This window comes from Lagopus muta, chromosome 6 (assembly GCF_023343835.1).
Source record: "Lagopus muta isolate bLagMut1 chromosome 6, bLagMut1 primary, whole genome shotgun sequence".
Classification (NCBI taxonomy): Eukaryota; Metazoa; Chordata; class Aves; order Galliformes; family Phasianidae; genus Lagopus; species Lagopus muta.
This window is the reverse complement of record NC_064438.1, coordinates 27,035,655-27,063,277: the sequence shown is the minus strand read 5'-3', so window position 1 is coordinate 27,063,277 and position 27,623 is coordinate 27,035,655. Positions and strand designations below refer to the sequence as shown.

Sequence of the window (27,623 nt, the reverse complement as noted above, 5' to 3'; positions counted from 1 at the left end):
AGTTCTTAATTGCTCTATTCACAGATCATAGCAATTCACAGATCACATCTGGAAAATTTGGTTAGCATTGTCAGCTTTTTTCACTGCTATATATAACCCTTAATGGTCCTGAATGAGAGTGTATTGAGTATATTAATTTGTCCTGTCACACTTTGAGTAGATATCTTCCCAGTTAACTTATTTGAATCAGTGCCCTTGTGACATTTCTGATAACTTCACTGGAAGCTGTTAACACTGGCATCATTGGAGTTTCTTTTAATCAGTTTCACTATTACTGCTGATGCACATTAAGATTCTGAAGGGGACAACCAAACTGATGCTTGCTAAAATTATTTTGTTTTGACTTCCAGAGTGAACGATTGCAGTCTGACCTGATTGTGTGTATAGTCATTGGTGTACTCTATTTTGCAATTCACGTCAGTACAGTATTTACAGTTTTACAGGTAAGGTGTTCCATTAGTTTTCTGTATACAAATATTCTAATGATACATAACACTTAGCAGAGCGGTGTTATTACCAGAATGAATAGATTTAGGTTATCCTTAAATTTATAGAGTGACAAGGGCGTGACTGATCATTTTCACATTTCAGCTTTTTGTGTCAAATTCTTAAGTGGTTAGGTTTGTTGGCTTTTGTTTGTTGCACTTCTTAGTTTGCATTAGCCCTGACACAAACTGCCCTCTCTTAATCTGTCTTTGTGAAGTTGATGTAAAGAAAAATAGAAAAGGTTTGATTATTAAAGTTTGTGAGGGTGAACACTGACTCAGAAACTGTGTGCGTGCTAATGTGGCAATGGAGTGCAGGGCAAGGAGTAGCCATTTCCAGAAATGCTTGTTTTCAGGACTTCAGAAAATCTGAGTTTTAGGGTGCTTTTTGACTTGTCACTCTAGGTAATACTTCTGCTTTGGATATCTTTAAAGTGTATATATGCATCCTACTCAATGATGGTTACACAGCATCATATCCTGTACTTGAATTCGTTTAATAAAGGCATTTGTCTAAGAATTGCAGTTACTGACTTATTTCAATATTCCTCAATTGACTATGTCAGTTAGCTTATGAACAGCCTTATTTCAGACAAGTGAAAGTTTCTCGTACATATTTTAAAAGCATTTCACACGCTATATATATATATATATATATATATATATATATATATATATATATACCTATACTATATATATATACCTATACTATATATATAGGTAGCTTTAGATTTTCAGATGTTTTATTTTCAGTGTTCCATTTGGGAAGGTGTGCAAGGCTTTTCTAAGGGGATTCTCTCTTCTATTGTATGTTTGGACAACAGTGCTCCTCCTGAATTTTATGTTCTTCCACGTTTGAGAAACTTGGCTTTATGGTCTTTACCTTTGTGTAATGCAATTGGATTAGGTTTTGAGAGTTATAACAAGATAAAGTTATAATGTTATAACAAGATAAAGAGAATTCTGATTTTACTTAGGTATATCCACTAATTTAAAGCATATAGGAGATGTTATTGTGAAATTCAGTCTTCAGACTATTTAAATATGGTGATGTTTCTTGAGTGTCATAAAGGAGTTTGGTCTTAATTGAAGATTTCTTATTCACATTCTCCTTGAGAATATAAGAGGTGATGATTTATTTTTTCTTATACCTCTTTTATCCAACAGGTGAAAATGAAAACTGGATTTGTCTTTAGAGGATTGTAGCTTTATTATTTATCTAATGAAATGCAGATGAGTAAAAAGTAATGGACTGTGAAGGAAGATTGGTGTATTATTTTTGCTTTAAAATGCTTCTAAACTTAGTGTAAAATTCTTAGAAATAAAGTTTTTGTTCTTGGGCATTTCCTGTTTGATCTTTAAGTTGGCAGTACAGTTATTCATGAAGTATATGCCCAGATTATGTGAGCAACATGTGTTGGAGAAAGCGTTGTGTTATAGTGTATGATTTCTTTTAATTTCTTCTATTTTTTTATTATAGAACACGAATCTTAATTTCTTCAATTCTTCTCTTCTCTAGCCTATTTTAAGTTATGTTCTCTATGCATTGGTGGGTACGGTAGGCTTTGTGACCCATTACGTTCTGCCTCAACTCCGAAAGCAACTTCCTTGGCATTGCTTTTCTCACCCGCTGCTGAAAACCAAGGAATACTATCAGTTTGAAGTCCGAAGTAAGTACCACTAGTGGTATGTTTTGAATTTGCAGTAGTTGCTAACCAACTTGTGTTAATGATTGCCACACTTCAACTTCTTCCTTTGTTATTGTCACCAGCGGAATATTTCTTGACACCTGATTTAGTTATGTTTTAGTTGGTCACTTCGTCATACTTCGATTCTGTGGCACTTTGAAGTGATTATGATGCTATATGTGCTATATTATCATATATTTCAGAGCAGTCCCACTAAGATTTTGAGGACTGTGCTTTAAGTTTCAAGGTTTGTGCTAATGATTACCTTGATGAAAAACATTCAGTTTTTTCTAAAAATTATTTAGGTAGATGTTTTCTCAAGATAATAGTTTTCAAGTGCTTCAGAGAAGTACTTCTCTAAGATTTCATCTTAGGATAAATTTGGTTCTTATTGGTGTTATTCACACGTTTAACAACAAAGTAGTTTTCTATTAATATCTAACTGGATACTTTTGTTCTTTGTTTAATCATAAAATGACTTGTATCAAGAATCCAGATTCTGTTACCTGATTTGATCTATCAGTGCAATCTTATCTTTTTAATATCTCCTGATAGATGCTGCGCATGTTATGTGGTTTGAGAAGCTTCACATTTGGCTCCTTTTTATAGAGAAGAATATTATCTATCCATTGATAGTCCTCAATGAGCTTAGTAGCAGTGCTAAGAGTATTGCTAGTCCAAAGAAACTGGATACTGAGTAAGTATAAAAGGCTATCAAGTAATCTGAATGTGTCTGTTCCGGTGGGAATTGAAATAGTTGTGGAATCAATGGGAAGACAGCTAATGCTACTGCCTGAACACTAAGGCAAGGAATAAATACTATTTTTCTTCATTTGAAAGCTTATGTAGAAATGAATCACCTTGTTGGCTTTAAACAAAATGGAATATTGCAGTTTTGAAATAGGAACCTACACAAAGAAAAATCATTCAAATCATAGTATATACTATAAAGATTGGAAATTGAAGAGTTACCTAGCATTGTGATAGAAGAATTTTCTTGTTGGTATGCAGTCTGTAATATGATTATCCAGCCCACAAATCCAAGATTCTTAACATTATTTTTATAACCTTCTGATCCATCAGTTACTATCTCTGAGGGAAAAATAATAATAATAATAATTAAAAACAAAAAACACTGTCATTAAGTTGCATTTCTTTCTGTACAACCTAGGTCGGTATAGCCATGCAGGAAATAATGATAATTGGTGTACAGTAACATCCTCTTGCTGATTAATCTGGAGCACTTCCAGCATTTTTGCATCTTAATATTGATAACCTAAATTTAAGGCTTTATTTCTGTTCAGAAAACAGGGATACCTCTAATATTACTTAGCAAGACTGTTTTACAACTAATGTTAATCCTTTGGTTAGTAACCTCTAAAGAGAAAGTGAAGGTGTCTTTTAAAATAAGTAAATGCTCACATACCACCAACCATCCAAGGCAAATGAACAAAATCCAAATACAAACCCTGAGTTTGATGGAGATTGACATTGCATGGGAACAACAATTTAGGTGGTCTATAAACATAGCCTTTCAGGCAGCAAATAAATAACTGTTTTCTGTTAATTTCTATTCAGGTTGGGTGCTTTAATGATCACAATAGCTGGCTTGAAGTTACTGCGTTCATCATTCAGTAGCCCAACGTGCCAGTACGTCACTGTTATTTTCACAGTGCTCTTCTTTACTTTTGATTACAAAAGTTTTACTGAGACCATGCTGCTAGATCTCTTCTTCATGTCCATACTCTTCAGCAAGGTAACTTTTAACTCTCTGTGTTTCAAGTCATCCAAAAGGGAAAACTGGCCATACCCTTAACTGATAGCTGATCTTCAGGTCATTAGTCCTGTTGGCACTTTAACAGTTCTTACAGCATATTGATTAGACTTCTCCTTCTCAAAGCACTTATGTTTTGTTGAGACAGCACTTGAGCCTTTCTAAAAATCTCATGAGTTTCTGTTGGTAGAACAATGTAGTGCATATTAATGTGACTCACTTCATAATTGCATCCTTATTGTAAGTCCAGTGGCTTCTTGGACACCAGCAAGAACTCTAGGACCAGTAAACTCCAAAGTCTATTTACTGTACTCCAAAGTATGTTGATTTTCAGTGAAAATGCTTTTTTTTTTTTTCCTCTTTCCTACAGCTTTGGGAACTCTTTTATAAGTTGAGATTTGTATATACCTACATTGCTCCCTGGCAGATAACATGGGGATCTGCCTTCCATGCTTTTGCCCAGCCTTTTGCTGTGCCACGTATCCTTTGTAATTGCTGATTTTTTGGGGGGGAAGGTATTTATTCATACATTCTGAATGTTATAATCATTATGTATTATGAGATATATCTCACGAATGAGCAGGTTAGTCCAATGAACATTTATGAAAAACAGCATGCTTTCTACCTTGCTACAATATTATAAGTTGAACAGCAGCAGACAAAGTAGGAACAGAATTCTAACATAAAAAGCATAGGAATTAAACAACTGGGAAAATAACATAAGTTTTCCTTTGACGTTCCATTCCTTTTTTCAAGAGTCACTAACCATGTGATTTCAGATTGTGAGTATTGTTTGTGTAGGCGGGATTGAATAGAGTATCAATTTAGTGTCATGTTAGATTTGGTGGTAATTATCTGAAAATTCTACAACAAATACGGTTAATTATTTCTGTTTTCAAAAGCAAAAGTAATCCCTTTGACAACTGGAGAAACTGTAAAGATACTTTGCTGCACAATATTTCTTGGAGATTGTTTTCTTTTTTCTTACTTGGTGCTGCTGTATACTTCACGTATTGTTACAGAAGCTTGAGGAAAGTTTTTGCTGCTTTGTTTTCCTTAATCCTGTTATCCTACAGATTCTGCAATGTTATTTGTCCAAGCAGCTGTGTCAGCATTCTTCTCTACTCCACTGAATCCTTTCCTGGGAAGTGCAATATTTATCACTTCTTATGCCAGACCTGTCAAATTCTGGGAAAGAGACTACAAGTAGGTGAAATAAGACTCTTAAAGACTGTGTCCTTTGTTTTACTTAAACGTGGAACTAAGGCTAAATGAGTGTTCACCTTGAAGTGCTGCTATCTTATTTTTCCTAAAGAAAATTAGAGCACTAATCTTCTTTCTGAAATGGCATAGCAATTGTTTTTATTCTAGCAGCATTTACATTGGCTTCTTAGGTAATTGCTACCGAGAGGTATGCAATTTTGGTATTGTTTTTTAAGCATCAAAATTATAGCTTTATAAAGTGCAATTGCATTCAAAGCATGAGTTTATTTTAAAAAGACTGTTGGGAGAGTACATTAACTGTATTTGACTTCTCCTCATTATTGTCCATTTCACAGCTAAAACTGGTTAACCTCAATATAAAATCTTAATCCTTGTATGATCAAGATGCCATTAGAAGATTATTCATGTCAGATTACCTCTTTGTGTTTTATTTCTCTGAAGTCCCCCATTTTTGACAGAATATTAGTTATGTTAGTAAATTATTTATGTGTAGTTGTCACATCTAAAGCTTTGTGATATCTGGCTAAGAAAACAGTTACACTTAGATCTACGGCTAAAGATATATTGTGACTGCGTACAGTGGACAGGCTTCATTAATTACAGAGTCATAATGCTATTATAGGCAGAAAATAGAATCGTAGAATCACCAAGGGTGGAAAAGACTTCTGAGATCATCCAGTCCAACTGTCCACCTATCACTAATGTTTCCCACAACTGTGTGACTCAGTGCAACATGTAAATATTTCTTCAAAGCTTCCATGGACAGTGACTCTGCCACTTCCATGGGCAGCCTGTTCTAGCACCTAACCACTCTTTCAGAAAAAATGTTTTTCCTAACATCCAACCTGAACTTTCCCTGGTGCAACTTGAGGCCATTCCTCTAGTCCTATTGGGGAAAGAGCTGACCCCCCACCTCAACACAGCCTCCTTTCAAGTAGTTGTAGAAAGCTATAAGGTCTCCCCCGAGCCTCCTCTTTCCCACACTGAACAATCCCAGTTCCCTCAGCCACTCCTCATAAGACTTGTGCTCAAGACCCCTCAGCAGCTTCATTGCCCTCCTCTGAACAAGGTCTGGGGCCTCAGAGTTTTGAGTTCTTGAGTGAGGGACCCAAAGCTGAACACAGTACTCAAGGTGTGGCCTAATCAGGGCTGAGTACAGAGGGATATAAAATACTTAAAGAAAAAAGAAAAAATTTTAGAAATATATCACTGGGAATACTTCTGTCAATTTCTGTTAGCATTAGTTTCTTCCCATAGATTTTCGTACAGTAATAAATTTCATTAAGAACACTTCATTTTAATTTCAGCACGAAGCGTGTGGATCATTCAAATACAAGATTGGCTTCGCAGCTTGATCGAAATCCAGGTAGCTTTCATGTGTTTTTGTTCTGTACTTACTAACACGCTCACAAGGAACAAAGATACAAATGTTTGTTTCTTATGGGATTTGTGGGATTTCCCCGTTTGTCTTCCGAGTTCTTTTTTGGTTGTTTTTTTGTTTTTTTGTTTTTTTTTTCCAAACCCTACTGGACCTTTGTCATCTCCTGTTATTTTTTTCCTTTGTTATCTCTCTCCTTACTTTGTTGTTTACTTTTCTATGCACTTTTCTTGTTTCCTTTTTACCTTTGTGTATCTCTGCTTTACTTTTTCTTCATCTATAATTGCAGTATTAAGTTGTTTTGCTTCTTTATTCTTAAGCAACCAAAAAGCTAAACATTATTTGAGGGCGTCTCAATGTTATGATGATGAGACCTATACAGCAGTTGTTGAGATACTTTTGTGTGCATATTTGCTTTTGCACATTATTATATGGAGTAGATTGGTGAGAGATGCATGAGTTAAACTGAAAGAATAATTTGGAAAATGGAGGAGTAAGAGGGAAAAATTTTTGTCAAAAGTATTGAACTTCACTTAGCAGTTATTCAGAGTAGTTGTCTTGAGAGCTGGGGTAGGAACAGAGGGCACAAGGTTGATAGCCTAGAAACAACGCTGTTGAGAAGAATGTAAGACTCGGTGTGGATTGATAATTGACATTCCAGCTTGAGTTTTTCTGCAAATGCAGATGATAACCAAAATTCAATCTTCCTGCAGGTTCAGATGATAACAATCTCAATTCAATCTTCTATGAACATTTAACCCGTTCCCTTCAGCACAGCCTATGTGGAGATTTATTGTTGGGTCGATGGGGAAACTACAGTACTGGGGACTGCTTCATTCTTGCCTCTGACTACCTCAATGCACTAGTACACCTTATAGAGATAGGAAATGGTTTGGTCACCTTCCAGCTGAGAGGGCTTGAATTCAGAGGTGAGTGTGTTGCCCTTCCTTAACTGTCTATACCACAAACAGGTCTTTTGGTCTGAAAACTTCAGTTATTTTCTGTTCCATCCTATAAATTATTCGCTTTGAAAATTGAGCTTCAGGGCCACTTTATGCCATCTGACCCCTGAGGAAAAATAACCTCTAACAGATCTGATGCTAAGCCTCTCTTCACATTTAATGCAATATGGCTATGATAACTGATTCATAACTACCTAATTAGAATGTGTGTGATCCTACACTGATAAATTAAACTATCCAAATTTCTATTTCACTGTCAAGTAGTTAACTTGGTGTTGCAGAAAAATAATTGGACTCTAATATGATTTGTAAATACTTGTAAATGCAAGTCAACATTAAAACAATTGTATGAAGCATTTAATTTTATTATTTTCTCTTTCCTAAGGAACTTATTGTCAGCAAAGAGAAGTAGAGGCCATCACTGAAGGCGTAGAGGAAGATGAAGGTTTCTGTTGCTGTGAACCTGGTCACCTTCCTCACATGCTTTCATTTAATGCTGCATTTGGGCAGCGTTGGCTGGCTTGGGAAGTGCTTGTGACAAAGTATGTTCTGGAGGGTTACAGTATCACAGACAACAGTGCAGCATCCATGCTGCAAGTCTTTGATCTCCGGAAAATTCTCACCACTTACTACGTGAAGGTATGAGTCAAATAACTATAAACTCTGGGGGAGCTAGGCTGGATTATAGCTGGGGGTGGTTTTGTGCATTGAACTTCCACTAGTTTTCATGGGTGTGATATGAATTATAGCTTTATGAACAGCTTCATCAAAAGAGGCCAGAGTTTGCTGTACTGGCAATTATAATTGATATTTGGTTGTAAGAGCAGAAGAATGACCACGAGGCTGTTCTTTCTTACTGAAACTGAACTAGAAACTGAAAGGCTATTACCAAAATGCTATAGCCATTGTAAATGAAATGGTAACTGGTATGACTCTTGGAAAGAGCCAAAGTCATTTCTTTCCTTTATTTTTGTTTTACTCAAAGAAGGATCCTATTAAATCTGCAAATTTTCTGTGTAGACTTTAGGTCCCTTATATGATCTATTTCCCTATTTGTGATCTGTCATGAAAAAATTTAAGTTTAAATTTTTCTGAGGTACATTCACACAAAGTTTTTCTCCAAGTATGACTATTAAGCTGCCTCACCTTTAAATTTAGTATTTTAATTACTTAGAACTATACTATCCATGTTCACTCAATTAAGAATTCCCATTTATGTGTTTTTCTGCAATTAGCCTGCTCCATCCATTTTTCTTTCCCTTGCTCCTTAAGTGTATGCTTTAAAAACTTTTGGGAGTCATTGAAAATATTAACATACACAGATCTATATTGCTGTTGAATTTATTGCATCTGGGAGCTAAGTAAGCTCTACTGTGTATCATTTTTCTTTGTTATCAAGAAAGTCTGTGAATGAGTTGAAAAAATTTAGGTTAATATTTTTTTTTTATTGTAATAATACTGACTCATGGATTTTTAACTACTATTTCAGGGAATCATCTATTATGTCACAACTTCCCCCAAGTTAGAGGAGTGGTTAGCTAATGAGACAATGCAGGAAGGACTGCGGTTGTGCACAGACCGCAATTATGTTGATGTAGACCCAACATTTAACCCCAATATTGATGAAGATTATGACCACCGTCTAGCAGGAATCTCAAGAGAGAGTTTCTGTATGATCTATTTGAACTGGATAGAATATTGCTGCTCTCGAAGAGAAAAGGTAGGTATGAATACGTGAGGATAGGTATTCAGTATTCAAGAATTGTCTCATTTCTTCCTTGTTGCCTCTGATTAGTGTTTTAATACTGATCTTTTAGAAAATAAAAAATGGAAATGTTATTTTGTTTTGATGTTCTACTCTAGATACGTGAATTTAATTCTGTAAGTAAGGAAGTGTACAGTGTGACCTGTCTGCTACTGCCTTTTCAGTTACCAGCTTAAAAGAATCAATTGAAATCTGGTCCACCATTTGTCTATGTAGATGATTCTATGATGTTGCATATTTAGATGTCACTGTCCACAAATGAACCCTAATATAATCTTGTGACAGGTTTTTATAAGATTGCCAACTTTTTGTTAGTGATTATTACTGTAACTTTGCTTTGGACAACTGGAACTGTTTGCTTGTGAAAGCGATCATCCCATATCTAACTCTTTTCCCCTCCAAAGCCACCTTTTAAATAGGAACACTAGTGTGTTTGCAGGAGAGTGCTTTTACTGTTCACAAAAAGTTGTATGTACTCTAGTCAGGTAGTGTTTGGAAATGAGCAAGAATTGATTAACAATGAAGGATGGAATATAATTTGATTTCACTTTCTGCGTGAACTGTTGGAAGCTTCAGAATTTGTTACTTCTGGAGCTAAAAGATTAGGTAGCAGCCCATCTTAAAGGAATTAAGACTTAAAGGGTTTTGTAGTCAGATGACAAACAGCAGCCAAAGAAAATAATTTCCTATCAAGTGACTATTTTGTGAAACGTATTGTGGACGTATTAAAATCCCTTAAATGCTGCTACTATCATGTGGATCATCATGCAGCTCCAAATGGCTTTGAGCTGAGGGTGAATTCCCCTGAATAAGCTGTAGTCTGGGCAAGTTTTCAATTGACTCAGAATTGTATACTCCTAACCACTAAGCAAGAATCCAGCTTTTTCACTAAGAATACTTTTGTTGTAATGTCATACTCTTGCTAAACAACAGTTTGCATACAGGGTGCACCATACCAATGAGGAAAGTGCATGTATCCCTTCAAATTACAATTCATCTTATTTAAAATATAATGTGTACATGTCTATCTTTACAAATATGTAGAATACTTGCTTTTTTTTTTTAATTCATAGTGAAAGTCTGAATAGAGTAGCTGATGAGGTAGGTACATGTACAAGGCCTGTGTACCTTTGTATGCATTTGGGTGTTTTATTCCTTAGAGCAGGTTTTTAATGTCAAATGTTTAACTCTTTTTACTTTTTTTTTTTTTTTTCTTACTGCAAGCCACTGGATTCAAGTAGAGACTCACCCCTGGTTACACTGTGTTACGGGCTTTGTGTTCTGGGGCGGAGAGCGTTGGGAACAGCTTCGCATCATATGTCTAGGTAATAAAATCTTGTTGTAAACTCTGCTTTCTCAAATTCCCTCTGGGATTCTAAATTATATATTGGATGAGTACTTCAGGAAAAATGTTGAGAGTTAGTTAATTTAATCCTTCCTTAACCTGGGCGGATAGGCTGTGTGACCTGTCTTCATGTTAACAGCCAGTGAAACATAACCAAAGAGCAGCACATGAGGTAGAACTAGAATTTGAGCATTTTGTTTTATAGAACAACTGGAAGGTCAGCTTTCTGATGTGGCTAAGCTCCAACGATAACCAATAGAAAAAGAAACTCAAAGCTGATTGAGTTCTGAAAGTAAAGAAACTGTTTTACTTCAGTTTGATGGAAATGTTCTTCTAAGTACCAGTGAGCATCCTTAAGAAGATCTTAAAGATATGCAGTCACAAGAGTGATCAGAACGTTTGATTTTTCACTAGACTCCCATTAGCTTAGTAAAAGTAAATGATGTCACTAAGTATGAGTTATCTATCAAGACTTGATTTAGTGCTAAAACATCCACAACTGAGGCTACATCTTATTCTTGATTGGTCCACTGAGGTGTTGTACTCAAGCCTTTTCTTTTAATAATCTTCAGAATAAAATCAGGTGTTCGGTAGAGTTCCTGTTTACTCCAGTCCATGTAAATAGTCACTTGCCTATATAGTTTATTCATCTTCACTTTAGTGCATGTAACTAACTTTAGTGCATGTAGACACCTTGTGTCAAGACTTTACTTACACAAATGCTCACTTGTATTTTCCGTGCCGTCTTCTCTCTTATTTATAGGGAAGAGTGGTATGCCTTCATGTACATCTTAGTATCTCCTTACCTTATTAATTGTATGGACAAACTTTTTTTTTTTCCTCAACAGTAATCTGGAATCCTTCTTGTATGGCTTGCATGCCCTTTTTAAGGGCGACTTCCGTATCTCTTCAATTAGGGATGAATGGATCTTTGCTGACATGGAATTGCTGAGGAAAGTAGTGGTTCCTGGAATACGAATGTCACTTAAACTACATCAGGTGAGGAATTTGATGGAAAGCTGACTTTTATTTCTGCACGTTCTTTCTTTTAAATGTTAAGTGCTGGGAGAGAGGCACTCAGCTCTTATTGTTTGCTTTGGAGGACTATTATTTTTCTTCCCTTAAAGAGATGTCTAAAAGAAGATGTGCAGATAGGTAATGAGTGTATGTAAGGGCAGCCAGTGTCATTGTCAAACCTTACTGCTGAGATTCAAGTTTCCAAGAAAGTTAGGGAGGTCAAAATTAGAATACATAGCTTCAGAAAGAGAGGAGGAAAATAAAGGGGAGGAGGTGTGTGGTAGAGGCAGACAACTGAAAATGAGTGAATATCCTGTCACGTCTTTCATCCTTAGATGTTCATGGCCAAGCCAGATGGGACTTCGAGCTACTTGGTCTAGTGGAATGTGTCCTTGCCTATGACAGGAGGATTGGAACTAGGTGGGCTTAAAGGTCCCTTCCAAGCCAAACTGTTCTGTGATTCTACAAGTCTAGTGTAAAATTCAACTGAATAAATAATAGGCTCGTCCTTTGAATGATTTCTTTTCCAGTTAAAGGAAGCAAATCTTCCCTGAGGTGCAAGTTGCTTGCTTTTTATACATAGTTACATCTGAAGTATCAGTCATAATTTACCAATTGTTCTTGGAAACAGGATCACTTCACTTCTCCAGATGAATACGATGATCCTTCTGTTCTCTATGAAGCCATAACAACCCATGAGGAAAATCTAGTTATAGCACATGAAGGGGACCCTGCCTGGCGGAGTGCTGTTCTTTCCAATTCTCCCTCCCTCCTTGCTCTGCGTCACGTGATGGATGATGGTACCAACGAATACAAAATTATTATGCTGAATAAGCGCTATCTCAGTTTCAGGGTCATTAAGGTAAGTTTTGTGTATATTCCACAACGGTATAATTAAGATATACCACTACATACTTTTAACTCAGATAATTATTTTGGTGTCGCTAGCCTGTCACTGCTGGGGCAGCTTCTTCTGTAGTAGAAGTGTTTCATCAGGATATCAGTTCCTGACTTCAAATGTTTTATTTCTCATTCAGTTCTTACGCTCTCTTTATTCTTACTGTTGCAGGCTGTGTCCATCAGGTCAGCCCTTTCGTGAATATGAATGGTTGTGGTTCTGTAGCACAATTACACATATGTGTGTAAAAGTCTACATATGGAAAGCAGTTTAGTCATGTTTTGCTTGCTGATACAGCGTTTTTACTCGGCTTCTGTCATTTATCTTTTGCAGGTGAATAAGGAGTGTGTGCGTGGCCTGTGGGCAGGACAACAACAGGAGCTTGTCTTCCTGCGTAATCGCAATCCAGAAAGAGGAAGTATCCAAAATGCAAAACAAGCTCTGAGGAACATGATCAACTCCTCCTGTGACCAGCCAATTGGTTACCCAATCTATGTCTCACCTTTGACTACATCCTATTCTGATAGTCATGAACAGCTTAAGGAGATTCTTGGAGGAGCTATCAGCTTAGGAAATATCAGAAACTTCATAGTGTCTACATGGCACAGGTGAGCTGAGAAAATGAGTTCTCACAAGTGTATGTTTGTGCTCTTATATGTCATTAACTAGTCTCAGGCTAACATACATGCTAACCAGGGTGTAATTTTCTAGCATTCAGTTACATGCAAATAAATAAGTAAACTTTTATTTCAAGCACATCTTAGAATATGGCAAGTGCCCTGGCACAGAGTTAGCTTTGAAGGCTTGTAAACATTAAAGCACAAACTGAGTGACAGCTTAGAAAAAATTTAGAGAATAAAGTTTGTGTGCAAGAATTACAATTGCAGTTCTTATTTCTGGTCTGATAACAAAATACAATCCAACTACTCTGTTACTTTTTTTGTTATCATTACTTTCATTACTTTTGCTGTCTTCACTAGGATAAACGTGCAGTGTGCAGGTGTAATGTTGGTGTGCTCGTGCACAGCAACTCAAAACTTTAGTTATTGCTCAAAGTTTTAATGTATAATATATATATGTTTATCAAGGATGTCAGAGCTAGAATATGCAGCTAGTGACGTTAGTGTAATCCACCCTGCACATAACCTTCAGGTAACCTGGTACAAAGTATTGCTGTGCTGTGTTTTGTAGACCATTAGAACTTTTACTTCTGTCTCCTTATGACTGTCGCTGTAAAAGCAACCATGGCAATTTGCATGGCATTCAGAAACATGTTCTTACCAGTTTCAGGAGCTGGTCCCATATTGGAATAATCCTCTTGCTTTTCTATGGTCATGTGTACACATAGGCATCTACAGCACATCTAAACAGAACATATTCAGCGTGTGCTACATTTACTGTAGTCTGTGGCATATGTCTTCTGTCACCATCTGCTTGTCTGACATGTGGGTAGAGCAACAGGTGAACATACAATACACAACAGTATTTGTATCCAAGCTGTTCTGGATCCCAGGGGCAAAGGAAAAAAAAAAAAAGATTTATTGGTGTATTTTCAGTGGGACCAAAAGAAAAAAAAATGGACAGTAGGAATTGAAAGGAAGAAGGAACATGCTGTGTTATGTGTCTGTCTGAGGTTTACCAGTGCAAACAATATGGTGAAAATCTTGTATGATTATATATGCTGGAAAATGTCAGTTGCCATCTGAATGTTCAAAATTTGCAGAAGTATTTGATTCAAATAATTGCAACACATATTTGAAAATTATAATTATGTCACTGAAAGTAACAAGAAACCAAATTAAAAAAAAAAAAAAATTACTCCTCATCTAAATAAGTTTTTGCTGTATGAGAGTGTGTATGACTAGTATGATAAGAAGCATAAATTAACTAAACTGTCGTAAAATAACAAGATATTCTTCTAGCATTTTGTATTTAGAACTATTGATTCAGAGGTCACTTTTTTCCTTCTCTCTTCCAAGGGCTGTTTTATCTCAACTCTCAGTTTATCACGGCTGTTATTTGAATGGCTCTCCTGAAGAAAATTACGATCTCCTAGAAAATGACATTCATACTCACAAAGCCTGTTCTGAGAAAATAGCATTGTCTAAAAAATCTAATTTAAAAAATCCACAAAACTGACTTTACAGACTGTGCTGAGTGTGGTGTTTCTTAGATTCCTTATGCTCAGATGATGTGACGTAATGTTAATTGCATTGTGTTTTCAGACTAAGGAAAGGTTGTGGAGCTGGCTGTAACAGTGGTGGAAATATTGAAGATTCTGATGCTGGAGGTGGGGCTTCTTGCACAAGTAACAATGCCACTATCAATGAGTCGCAGAGCAGCGTGTCGCAAGGAGGAGTGAATGCACCTACAGGGCAGGGACCTGGAGCAGTACAGCACCCTCCTGTGGCACCTCATCCCGGGGCTCATCCCACTGCTCTTCCTGCAGCTCATCCACCAACTCATCCATCCACTCTGGGTAATGTTAAAATACAGCTATAACAATTTTTCGCAAGTACAGTCCTGTAGCCAGAACCGGTCTCTCCGCTCTTTGGATCTGGCCTAGGCTAATAGGAAGGACAGAACAGATAGATGTACAAACCTTAATTATTTTATTAACACCTGCTTGGGTTCCTCTCACACGGCAGTGCTGTTCTGTCCAATGGAAAGTTTCCAAACAGAGACTTATCCTGTTAAAGTTTAGTTATTTTTGCAAAACAGGCTACATGACTTTGCAGCAAATCTCTACAGATTGATTCATCTTATGTCTTCTGCCTTGTTGATTGTTAATGTTAAGCTTGCTGGTTTTTAATGTATTTATATTTTTCTTATGTGTATACTGGAGTGGATCATCTATCTCAATTGTATTTTAGCTAAATCCCAACAGAATGCTGATCTGAATCTAGTGAGGCAATAAGCAGTAAAATAACAACAACAACAAAAAGCTTTATAAATACTTCCTTTGATCAAAGAATATAAATGTGCAAGTAGCTGTTCACGCTGGGTTTTTTTAAAGAAAACTTAAAGGTAGCATGAGTACCTCTGCAGCTCTGAAGAGGTTTATACAAGTTCTTCATTTAGGAATGACACTTAATATTCATAAACTGCTATTTTTTTACATTAAAATTTTCTTAATGCTTAAAAAATATGCTCTGTTTTCTGATCCAGTCTGAGTCTTTGAACATCCATTGAAGCATATTAAGAAAGAATGTTTGCGTTTTTGAAACACTGACATCTCTATCTCCTGTACTGTCTTCAGTATTGGGAACTTAAGCGTTAATATTAAGAAACAAACTGCTAACGTGGTGAGAGCAAGGCTGAAGCATTTTTCAAGTGATTTATCTCACAGGGATTGGGAATAGAACAGAAAATGAGATTCCATGATAAAATGAGTGAAACACACTCAAATGCTCTGCTACATTAAGTGCAAGATACCTAATCCTACAATTCCATTGTTTTAGATGCTGTTGATCAGACCCATTAATTTTGTATTTAATTGCTAAAACGACTGTATATCATAAACCTAACGTGTGTGGGAGGCTTTATCCAACTCCTGACTCTGTATCTTTTATTTTTAGGCACCAGTCACAGCTCTCACTCTGTGCAGTCGAGCCTTGTCAGACATTCCCCTGCCCGTGCCTCAGTAGCTAGCCATTCATCCTATTGCTACGGCAGTCGTCATTCATCTCTTCGCACATCCACAACAGGCTTTGTGCCCTGTCGGCGCTCTTCCACCAGTCAGATATCCCTTCGTAACCTCCCGTCATCCATCCAGTCCCGCCTGTCGATGGTGAACCAAATGGAACCTACTGGCCAGTCTGGAGTCAGCATGCAGCATGGTCTGCCCTCTTCCAGCAGCTCCAGCCAAAGCATCCCAGCCTGCAAACAGCATGCCCTTGTGGGCTTTCTAGGGACAGAAGGAGGGAGTAATGCAGCTGAAACTCAGTCAGCTGGTAATGCAAGCCCTGCAAATCAAATGCAAGCCAAAAAGGATGACGTTATTTACAGAATTCAGGTGAATAGTCCAGAAGAAAAAGTTAACTTAAACTTCCTTAGTCGTGTGCTTTTGTTAGTGTTATCTTGTGTGTTGCTGAAATCATGACTTTTAAGTATACACACAGCACTTGATATGCCTCTGTATACAATAGTTGTGCAGTTACAAGTGGAAGACTAATATGAGGAAATGCTTTTCTGGACAAGCACTCTTGCTGCACGTTTAGACATCTCTGTTTATATTACTTCCTTTATTTTCCTGTAGTACAGGCTTGAGAATGTCAGCTGAACTCAGTTTTTCTCCATGCTTAGTCTGGTTTTATTCATGACGATGCATAAAGCTAAAGAGCTTCACCTGCAGGACTGAAAGCAACTGGTGTTCTTTTCTACCAAGTAGATTGTCCTCTAAAATAGATGTTAAAAATTCTGTTGCTTTCATTTTATATGTGTATGTGTTCTTTGGTTATTGCTGTAAGGGTGGCTTACTGAATAGCAAACAGTATTTCGTTGACTAAGTTAATTATTGGCACCTTGGGAGTTCTGTGAAAAGTCCAGAAATATTCTTGCTCTTGTAGCTTTCAGTAGCTGCACATACATGTTCTTGGCAGTATTTTACTGGGAAAGACCAAAAAGTATTTAATAGGTCAGATCGTAACAAACTTGGCTTCACTGCTGACATCACCTCCTTTTAAGAATAAGTTGCATCTTTAGTAATAGTTAACTAAGTTAGTTAACGTAGACAAAGTTAACTAATTTTGCAGGTTTCTGCTTAGTAGCTTTTGTTTACAGTCAAGGGCACTTCTATGAAACATTCCTTCCTTTTTGTGAGGAAGGCACAGACGAGGTTGCTGTATGCCATGGGATACTGGATGTTATGCAGTTCTCTCTGTCCTTAAGTTGGAAGAAGTTTTCAGGAGTCTCAACAAACCATGCTAGTAGGAAGATAGCTTTTCAGCCACTAGTGATTTCTCTAAGCCCATGTTTCTTAAGGTTTAATTCTCTAGAAGTGATGAGCCAGTCCTAAAAGTCTGTTGTCACTCAACTCTTCCCTGCTACTGGACCACGTGCTGCTATTTTGTACTTTGAGCTGGCTCGGACTCTTCTGTGGACCAGAGTAACTGAATGAAGTGTTGGGGAAGGGAGGCAGGCAGCAATGAACCAGTAGATTGTCAGCTGTGTCTGAAACTACAGCCCGATTTCCATCATTTCTGCTGCTCAAGTATTTTTGGAGCTTGGGCTTGCAGCATTGAAATCAGATATCGATTTCTGTGTGGTCAAGTCAGTACTGTGGAAGTATGCAAAAGGCTACAATTAATCCCTGTCTTTTTAAATTTTGGCTGAACTAACAGTCAAAACTCAATTCCTACTTATAGTTAATGGATCCCAGTCAAGTACTGGAAGGGATCAACGTGTCAAAAAGGAAAGAGCTGCAGTGGCCAGATGAGGTGATACGGCTAAAAGCTGGAAGAAACAGCTGGAAAGACTGGAGTCCTCAGGAAGGCATGGAAGGCCATGTAAGTTTTTTTTGTTTAGAAGTTGACAAGCTAATTAATTTAAAAGAAAAAAAGTGTCTTGACGAGGCAGCCTGTCTGGGTGTCGAGGCTAATGACATGCTACTAGTAAGTCGGATCAGCAGCTGTCTTCTAAGTCAGTGTTGTTGGAAGAGCAGTTCTAGAATCCTAATTTGGAGCAGAAGTATATTTCTGCTACTGTACTGAAAAGATACAAGACGATTCAAATGTTGTCAGCCACTTCTCCTTCCTTGCCTTCTTCCAGCTCTTGTCATGAACTGTTACCTCAGGCATTCTGCTTACTCATCCAGCCTTCGTTTTCCTTTCCTTAAACTGTCAATCCCTTAGAAAATACTGAAGGTCAGTTTGCAAACCAGTCTTTAATTGAATGGTTAAGAGTATTTGGCTTTTAAATTACTCTGAAAATTGAGCCAAATTATCTTTGTGTCTTTGTTTTGTAATAAGTACTTAATTGATGTTTCCTTTATGAAGGAAATAGGCTACAACTAAAACTTGCAAAAGCATATGACTTGAAACTCAGTCTCACTTTTCCCTAGGGATGTTATATCTGCATATGAAAATAAAAATTCACTGATTAGTTGGAAAACATCTCCTATTGTAGATTCTTCTAGTTTTTTACCCAAGGCATACTGTTTATAGATCTTCTCGTCTAAAAATTATGCAGTGAGTATTCTTCCAGTGGTAAATAGTACAAGGTAAGAGCTGCTGACTTTGTACCTGCATTGGTTTACTGATGCCACTGTATTTTCACTTTAAATGTGTCTGTTCTGACACTTAATAAGAATCATCTTTTGATAGTCTGCTTATTTCAGCTGGAGATGTCATTCAAATTGTGGATACAGGACCATTACGTTAAGGTAGATTTGGAGTATATTGTTATGTGTATGTGAAGGAAGGGCCCTGAAAACAAGTTCCTTCCACAAATAACTATCACAGTTGACCACCCTAAGGGCTAATTTGTAGAACTAACTTGTATGTAGTGTGTAGGAGAATGCTGTTGTAAATATTCATAATTTAGCTGGGATTAGACAGTATGCTTTTTGAGATTTCCTTATGAGCTACTGCAGATAAATAATGTCATAAAGATGATGAACCTAAAAGGACAAACTGAAATGTATTCTGGAGTCATGAGTCCTTTTGTTCAATACTGGACAGTTTTTTACTTCTGTGGTTCTGCAGTTTGTCTTGCAAGCTGCGCCATGCTGATGTACAGTGGCTGTTAACAAAGATTGAGAGTCAGTGAATGTTTCTTGTCTATTATTGGTGCAGTATACTGGCAGGGTTTTAGAAGAACATTTTTTAACCTTGGATGATCTGGTGCTTTCTCCCTTTCTTCTTATGTCTGATTGTGAGGAATGGATTTAACTTGAATGACATAGTTTCTGCCACTTGTTATAAGCATACATCATCAGTAAATCCATTACTTCTTAGGACAGTCTTCCCTTTTTAATCCTGCACCTTCTCCAAACACACAGAACTGATTCCTACCTGTTAGGGTGCTGCTCATCAAGCACTCTACCTGCCATTGTTCTATCAGCATCCCTGTATGAAATTCAGCATCAGAAAAATACGTACTCTGGTACCTGTGTAACAATTATGGCCACATTCTTAGAGGCATATAGACTTCACTACTGCATAAAAAGGGAAAAGAAGCAGTAGTCAAAAGCAAAAGAAAGCAAAAGAGGAAGCAGGACAGGTTGGTTTAAGACAAGAACAAAGAGAAAATGGATAAGAAGCAACAGCCACATTTATCCCTCGTGTTTTTGTTGTTATGGGTTGTTTTTGTTTTTTGTCTTTTGTTTTGTTTTTTGTTTTGCATAGGGATATAGGATTCAGGAATTTAATTATGACAGGTTTTGAGTTGTAATAAAAATAGGTATTCAGTATCTGGTTTCTTGAACTGTAAAAGTATCTAAATGTGTTGTGAGGAGTAGGGTAGGTTGTGTTGATCCTCACAGCTCTAAGACCCTTAGTTAACACTCATCTAAGGGTGATTGTAAAGGAGAAGCATCTAGTTTGTGAGTACTGTCAATTCTCAGTTAGTAAAAATTTCTCAGTTATGTTGAAAAAGCACTTTTCCAAACTTTGCTTTTTACTTTGCTAAGCTGTGCTAGTATATCCACTACACAAAAACATTGTAGGGATTCTTCAAGGAAATGAAATCTAGCCATCTTCTTCAGATTGGAGCTCCTTTTTTTCCAGGAGTTTAAGGTTAAGGTGTATTCTGAATTATGTTTGTATGTGCTAGAGAGCTTTTGCTTTTGTTTTCTTTTTTTTTTTTTCCCCCAACACTGACATGCACAAAACAACCAAAAAATTGATATTCAGGCCTTTGGAGTAATAGGCCGCCTTTTACTACATCAAAGACACTGGTTTCATGTTGGACAGCAAGGTTGTAGTATTTGGACTTGACTGGGAAGTGCTTTGCATCTAAGGGTGCTATATTCCTACTCTTGCTCAGTACAACAGCATTTCTCTTTGTAAAAAAATTTAACTTATTTTATATCATCTCTAAGATAGTTTTACAGGTTTTATGCCTAACTCCCAATAAACTTCATTCTGTGCTGTTGTTGTGTGCTGCAAAATGCTGGGATACTTTAGAAGTATTGCGGCTTCAAAATTATGATTTCAGAATGTTCTTAATCTGTATGTGTACGATTTTTTCCAATTGTTATTTACTTTGCATGGTCTATTCAGCTCTGATTTGGCTCAAGTTGTGTTAAAATCCAAATCCAGTGCTGAGTGCCCTCTGGTAAGCTGCAGATCTCAGCAAGACTGAGACAAATAGCTAATCAGAAGGCATGTGGACACTGAAAAATGAGCAGCTAAGTCAGTGTAGCCCTTGTGTTATTACTCCCTTTGCCTTGCAAGGGTCCTGAATTATCAGCTACAACTTTGAAATGACAGCTGTTCCTATGAAGCTCATGTTTTCTTGATTTTTTTTTTTATTTTATTTTATTTTTTTCCAGGTGATTCACCGCTGGGTGCCTTGCAGCAGAGATCCAAGTAGTCGGTCCCACATAGATAAGACCATCCTGCTGGTTCAAATTGAAGATAAATACGTTGCTGTTGTTGAAACTGGAGTCCTTGAACTTGGGGCTGAAGTGTAAATCTCTGAGACTTAAACTTCCCCTTCTCCAACGATTCAGGAAAGAGAAGGGTCCAGAAGCAGCAGCTCCAGGACGTAAAACTTTGGTCCAGTTGTAGGAGAGGACTTGAAACACAGATTTGTCTAAGTCCTTTTCCCCAAATAAACAAATGTAAGAAATTTTTAAGTTGTTAGCTGCTGAAGAAACATTTGCATGAAGGATAGATTTGTTGAGACATATCTTTTTGTTTATAAATTTTGTTTATGCATTGTGTAATGCTTTAAATCAACAAACGTTTCAGTTCTAAGATCAGAGCACCTCATATTTTTCTAATTGTTTTTGCCAAAAATTGCCATGTCTTGTCACCGAGTGTGTGGAATTCATCCACCTTATTTTAAAGACATTGACTACAAACATTCAGTTTGGTGAAACACAGTGTGAAGGTTTCAGGAGTGGCAAGAAGAGACTGAACAGATGTATAGATTCTTATTCCTTATGAGCTAAAACATTAATGAGAACTGCACTAATTTTTTACAGCAATGCACTAAAAACAACCCTGAGATTGCTGAGAACATTTATTTATATATATAAATATAAGTATATAAAATACCATTATTTAAATTGCCTTTGGGATTAATCCCCTCCCTCTCCATATACATGTTGATGGTAAGGGCTGTGCCATGGGTTTGGTTCTATGTTCTGTATTTCGTACAAGTGCATTTGCTGCATCCTCTTCACAATAAATGGTAAAATAAGAAATACCTAGACATGTACCTGAGTATCCCTGTACTACATCAGAATCTATTGTGGCAGTGGTACCTCAAATCCATACAACACATCCAGCTTTAAAAGTGGACTCGAGTACACTATCTTTCATCTGTCCTCCCTTAGCTAGCTTAAGCTACCTTGCTTCTTTATGCCCAGAACTGACTATGTTGTTTCATTGGCTCTTCTCTGGCAGATAGTTGAGTTCTGTAGGGGAGATACTTGAAGGGGTTTTTTTTAACTCTATCCAATTAAAAAAAATTAAAATAAAAAATAAATTAAAAAAAAAAAACAACACTTTTAAAAGGCTTTTATAGAAGGCACAGCCCTAAACTTGTATCACTTCTTCTGCCACCTTGCCTTTTCTTTCCCTTCAGTCTTCATTCTTTTCTATGACTTGAATTTTATTTTCTGTGATTATACATTCTATGTAAGTGTAATTTGAGTATTTATAACTGTGAAGTTGAATTATTCATGTGTTACATATCCTAGGTTTTATTGTATTTTTTTAAATGTGTGTATTCAGGGAAACAAGTAACTCAGAACTACCGTGGGAGTGTGAGAGGGAAACTGGTTTGGTTTTGACTTGCGGTTCCTATGACTCCTCTTAATCCATGAGAAAAAAAAATGTACCTGTTGCAATTGTTTCCTGTTTCTGTAATTATGTAGGATTCTGTGCAGTATCTGCACACAGTCCTAGCTTTTGGGAGCAGCCATCTTCTTCCCAGTCACCTCCGCTTCTTTCTAGACAGTGTAATCAGAAGAGGCTTCCGACGTACCACAGAGGTGGTTGCAGTTATTTCTCAGAGAAACCCTGTGCGTTATGTACCTAGTGTAAGAGTGAAGTTATGGGATGAGGGAGGAAAAAACAAAAAAGCAAGAAATGTCTACTTAAAAATTCTTGGTGTTCTGACTCAAGTCGCTGTATGCTTGCTAGCTACAAAAGGGCAATTCTGTGTGCCTGGTAGCTAGACAATTGTTAAAACTCCCCAGTGAATTGCACTGGGGCCTTGCTTACATCATACACTATGCAAATTGTGCTCCGAGTGCTGTGCATTCTGCAGATGCATATTGCTAGTGGCTGTATGCACGTGCAGTTGATGTTGGTAGAAATGCACAGTTCTGGATCTGCCACCGTTGACACGGTCTTGCTGTTCCACGTAGCTCATCGTATGTGCACGCTGTAGTATAGTTAAATTCATCTGCTGTGTCTCAGGAGGTGTAGTACAGCACATGAACCTTGGTCAGTAGTCTGGTAAATTTGCTGTCAGGAGTGAAGAAAATTTGTATATTTTAGATGGAAGATGTTTTGGTTAGGGTTTTATTCTGTCTTTCCCCGTAGGTGGATTGCAGGGTTTCCTGTATGACTAGGAATATTGCTTCATCAAGATTCTTTAGGAAGAAGTTGGATCTTTGTTCTAGAAAGTTGTTTGGTGGTTTTTTTTCCCTGTACTAGAGCCTTAAGGTAAACAAATGACTGAAAAGAGAAATACACCCAGGTGGGGTTTTTTTGTTATGGTGTTTTTCTGTTAAATTAATTGAGGCAACTTTCAGGAAGCTAACCTTGACTCTGCACAATCTATACCATTGTCTTCAATGCAAGGTAACAGCAGCATCCACTACTGCTGATAAATGTGAAAGGAATTAATGACTTGTTAACATAAAAATTCTAGTGAATATGTTACTGGAATTAAATTAGCAAATAGCAGATGGGGGAGAAAGAAAGGCTTTTTCCTAAGGGATAAAGAGAGTTGATGGATCTTTCTATTTCATTTTTTTTTTTAATCTTAAGACTTTCAGTGTCTTGCCTGCAGGAGATGGATCTTAATGTGGCTGGATTGCAGGCTGATAGCTTCTTTCAGAGATACTCAGCAAATGCCTGCTGTGCAACCATTGACAGAGCGCTCCCACATGGTTGAGGTCTGCTCAACAGAAGTCACTTCTTGTGTATTTTACTCTTCCATAAGGCTTTGGAAAACTAGTATCTTTTCCTTCAGTTTTCCTGCATTCCAACCTCTGAAGATTGACACATGACTGCATCTTGGCTCCACTGCGAGTGTGACAAAGCATTTGTTCTAACTGCCCGCAGGACAGATCTGTGCACGGGATGGAAACTTTTTGTTCTTGTTCTGTTCTCTGTGATTTCCATCCTGATGTAGTATTTTTCCCTTGTTACAGATGTAGAAAGGACGATGACTTTCCAGGTAGTCCTGTCAGTCTAGATTGAGTTCAGCATAGAACAGCATTGTTTCTTCAAAGCTTTCATGAGAACGCATAGATGAGTGCGTGAACTCTGGCCACTTTTCATTGTGTGATGTTCTGTTGCCGTAAGAAGATTCCAGTTAAGATTCCTGTTTTTAGATGTGCATTTATCCAAAAGCTATTTTTTGTTTCTCTCTTTTCTTTGAAGGTGATATCTATGTATACATACATAAATACATACATATATACTGCTTCCCATGACAAATGTTTGATGTCTGAGAAGTGCTTAAAAGCTCCCCCGATTGAATTGTGTCCATCAGTAAACAGGCTGATGTTTAATTTTAAGTCTTTATGCATTTTTCCAGCCTGTGAAGTCTTGAAAATGGTCTGAATTAAAAAGAAACAAAAAAGGGTATGTGACACCAGTGATGTGCCACTTATTCTGTACAATAATTGTGATGAATTCTCAGGGGCTCTCTCTTGTGATACAGCATTTCTGAAATTGTTTCAGAGTTGGCAGGAGAACAAGGGCCAAGATTTGTTTTTTGTTTCAGGTTGGTTCCAGATGTGTTCCTGAGTGTTGACCTGTTTTCCCACCTGCAATGTAGTTCATTTCCCCCGCCTCCCCTTCCTTACATCACCCTCATAACCCTGACAGGAGTAGAACAGCTCTTCTGATCAGCCCAGGTGACTGGTGAGCAGCGAGATGGAAACTCACAGCACAGCTCTGTGCCCTCGGCTGTCTGACAAACGGCCATGGAGCTTTGTGTTTAGCACAGGGTGAGGGGGAGAAGGGGACATCCTACAGTCAGATCCAACTTCAGAGTTTTTCTCTGCTGATACACATGGCACCACGCAACCTAGGAGTGTAGATAGAAGAACACTGCTTGGACGATCTTTCTCAGTTACAGGACTCTCCATTCACAAAATGGAGGAGGATAGATTGCATTTCTTACAGTTAATATTATTCAGATATTATTCTACCTATATTGGATTTGGGGTTATACCACCACAGGTTTTATGCACTTATTTTTATTAAGGAATTTTATACCTATTATATAGGCATCTATTCTTTTGTTGTCTGGCTTTGTCTTTGATAACCTAAAGCAGTACATTTACTGAGGCTGGACGCTTTCAGAAACTAAACTGGTCATTACTGGTGCCTTAGTAAAAATGTGGGTCCATAACACCTTGGTGGAAAGTGAAGCATGTGGCTTGTTCACCCCAGCATGATATACATATTTCCCAGAAGGTGATTAAGATGGCTGCTCCAAAAGAGTGCAGGAGTGCACGTACATCACTCACAGTTCACAAGCACCTGAATAGGAGCAGTTTTTGACTTCTGCTGTGTACAGTTTGAATAGAGAACCCCAGCCCACGACCCTGGACGCTGGCATTGAGTAGCTGGGAATCTTTATGTAAGAAGTACCCCTGCAAAAGCTTGGCCTTGAGCGGCTGAATGGAGAGAGAGAAGAGGTGCATGGGAGGAGGAGGGCTTGTAATGGACGATGACAATATATATTGCCTCTACCAGCAACCAGCTACCTTGCCAGGCATAGGGATATACGTACCTGTGTGTCTGTGAGTGTGTATGTGTCTGCGTGTGTTACTGGAAACGGCCTGTAAATATTGTAGCTGTTGAAAATGGAAAAGGCAGAGAGTTTTTTTGCAACCTGGTGCAGCAAAAGGACAGTATTGACAGTGGAGAAACACTGAGAAATAAAAAACTTTTTTCACGTGTTGTCATTTATTGCACTGTTACGTTCGCCCCAGGTGTGACTCGGAGGTTCCCTGGCGGCCCCTGAGCTGCGGACGCCTCTTCCCCCGTGCTCTTCCGGCGCTGTAGGCGTTGAGAGGAGCATGGTTTTCGGGTATTCCTTTTCTGCGGCACCGCTCCCGTTCTTAATGCCTTCCTGTGAGCACAGTGCCACCAGCGCCCTCGCTGCCGTTGAACAAAGATGATACAAACTTTTTAGGTACGGCTTCTGCGTTCCCTGTGCTTTCCCGTCTCTCTCTCTTTTTCGTATCCTGCCACGCCGTTATCCCGTCTTTACGCTCGGCGCTTTTCTAGTCGTGCTTCCCCGGAACCTCTTTAAGCCCGGTGTTCTTCAGCGCGCGCTTCCCCACGTCCCCACCGGCGGGCGGAGCGCCGTGCGGCACAGCTGCCGCCAGGGGGCGGCCTCGTCGCGCCGGGACCGTGCGGGCTCTGCCTCGGGCCGCGCCGCCGTCCCGTTCGCTGAGCCGTTCCGCGGGGCCGCTCGGTGACCTCCGCCTTTGTTCAGCGGTGCCGCTTCGGTCTTCGCCTCACCGCGCACGGGTGCTCTTCGCCCGTCACCGCCGGGTCCGTAGCAGCGCTCCGTGCCCCGCCACGTGTGCAAAGTGCCGGGGCCTCCTCCGGAGGGGGAGCGGCTCCGTGACGGGAGGCGATCCCGTGGGCTGGGGAGGGACACGTGGGGATGAACGCAATGGGGAAACGCCGCGTCCGTGTTCGGGCAGCAACGAATGGAGCGGTAACAGAGCGCTCCGCTGTCGCAGCTCGGCCCCTTTCCAGCAACGGCCCTGAGCTTACGAGCCAGACCTGCGTTCCTCGGGTGCGCCCGTCCTGGAAACTAAGAACGAAGTCCCGATATCCCGCTGTATCTTACCTGCCCGCTGCAAGCCGGGCTGTGCTCTGAGCTCGGACCTCGCCTTCCCCTGTTTCACTGGGCGCGGTGCTTTACTACCACCGGGGATGGAGCGAAGGGGTGCTCAGCTGACATCCCTCAGAGCTCTGCTGGGCCTGGCCGCCGCCGTTCTGCAGCTCAAGGGCAGCCTGCTTGAGGGCAGCTGCCAGAGGGCAGCTGGAGGGATGGCAGGGCTGCCTCTCACAGCCCAGCACGCTGCACCGGCTCCCACGCCGAGGTTTCTTCCCAACAGGAGCCAAAGTGCATGGATTTATGTAAGCAGATAAATAAAGCCAGGCTGCCTGCCCTGCGTGGCTCTCAGCCCCCCACATGGGTGTCCCATAGCTAAGCTCCATGTCCTATAGCCTTATTCCACGTCCCCATCCCCATGTCTCACTTCCACATCCTGTGCCCAATCCCCCATCTCCATGTCCTACATCCCAATCCTTTGTCCTTCTCCATATGCTACATCTCAGCGCCGCGTCCCACTCCCACCTCCATGGCCCAGTGAGAAATGTCTCTGAAAAATACTTTCACGAGAAATTTCTAAAGATCCGGAGGGGCTGAGATTCTGTTTCAGTTGCAGTGATTATGCCCCACGACTGTAGCAAACATGCAGCCACAAAACGAACTGTGCTTCACTCAGTTCTCATATACAATGTCTGGTTGTTGGTGCCCATGTTCTCACTCAGGGCCTTGGCTGTTTCCCTCCAGGCAGGAAGGAGAATGGTGACACAGAGCAATCTGCTGGCTCCTCCTGCTCCCGAGGCTCCGTGCCCATTGTGGAGAGGTCCCTGTCCCTGGGGGACACAGGATGCTTGGTGTGGATGGAGCCTATGCACT

General features: G+C 39.0%; 1 protein-coding gene across 10 annotated transcripts in view; it reads left to right on the top strand.

Annotated features, from left to right (window-relative positions):
* PCNX1 (pecanex 1) overlaps nt 1–25,853 on the top strand; it is an 86,396-nt gene extending 60,543 nt beyond the window's left edge. For all 10 annotated transcript variants that reach the window (XM_048949060.1, XM_048949056.1, XM_048949058.1 and 7 more), the window contains 18 exons: nt 351–443; nt 2,005–2,155; nt 2,729–2,870; nt 3,752–3,929; nt 4,318–4,426; nt 5,024–5,153; nt 6,479–6,537; nt 7,263–7,478; nt 7,897–8,150; nt 9,001–9,231; nt 10,501–10,601; nt 11,470–11,620; nt 12,270–12,500; nt 12,870–13,144; nt 14,762–15,015; nt 16,115–16,551; nt 17,903–18,043; nt 21,031–25,853. In XM_048949060.1, the coding sequence (XP_048805017.1) occupies nt 351–443; nt 2,005–2,155; nt 2,729–2,870; nt 3,752–3,929; nt 4,318–4,426; nt 5,024–5,153; nt 6,479–6,537; nt 7,263–7,478; nt 7,897–8,150; nt 9,001–9,231; nt 10,501–10,601; nt 11,470–11,620; nt 12,270–12,500; nt 12,870–13,144; nt 14,762–15,015; nt 16,115–16,551; nt 17,903–18,043; nt 21,031–21,171 (3,294 nt within the window). In that variant the 3' untranslated portion in view covers nt 21,172–25,853. The remainder of the gene's footprint in view (nt 1–350; nt 444–2,004; nt 2,156–2,728; nt 2,871–3,751; nt 3,930–4,317; nt 4,427–5,023; nt 5,154–6,478; nt 6,538–7,262; nt 7,479–7,896; nt 8,151–9,000; nt 9,232–10,500; nt 10,602–11,469; nt 11,621–12,269; nt 12,501–12,869; nt 13,145–14,761; nt 15,016–16,114; nt 16,552–17,902; nt 18,044–21,030) is intronic.
* The last annotated feature ends 1,770 nt before the right edge of the window (nt 25,854–27,623 follow it).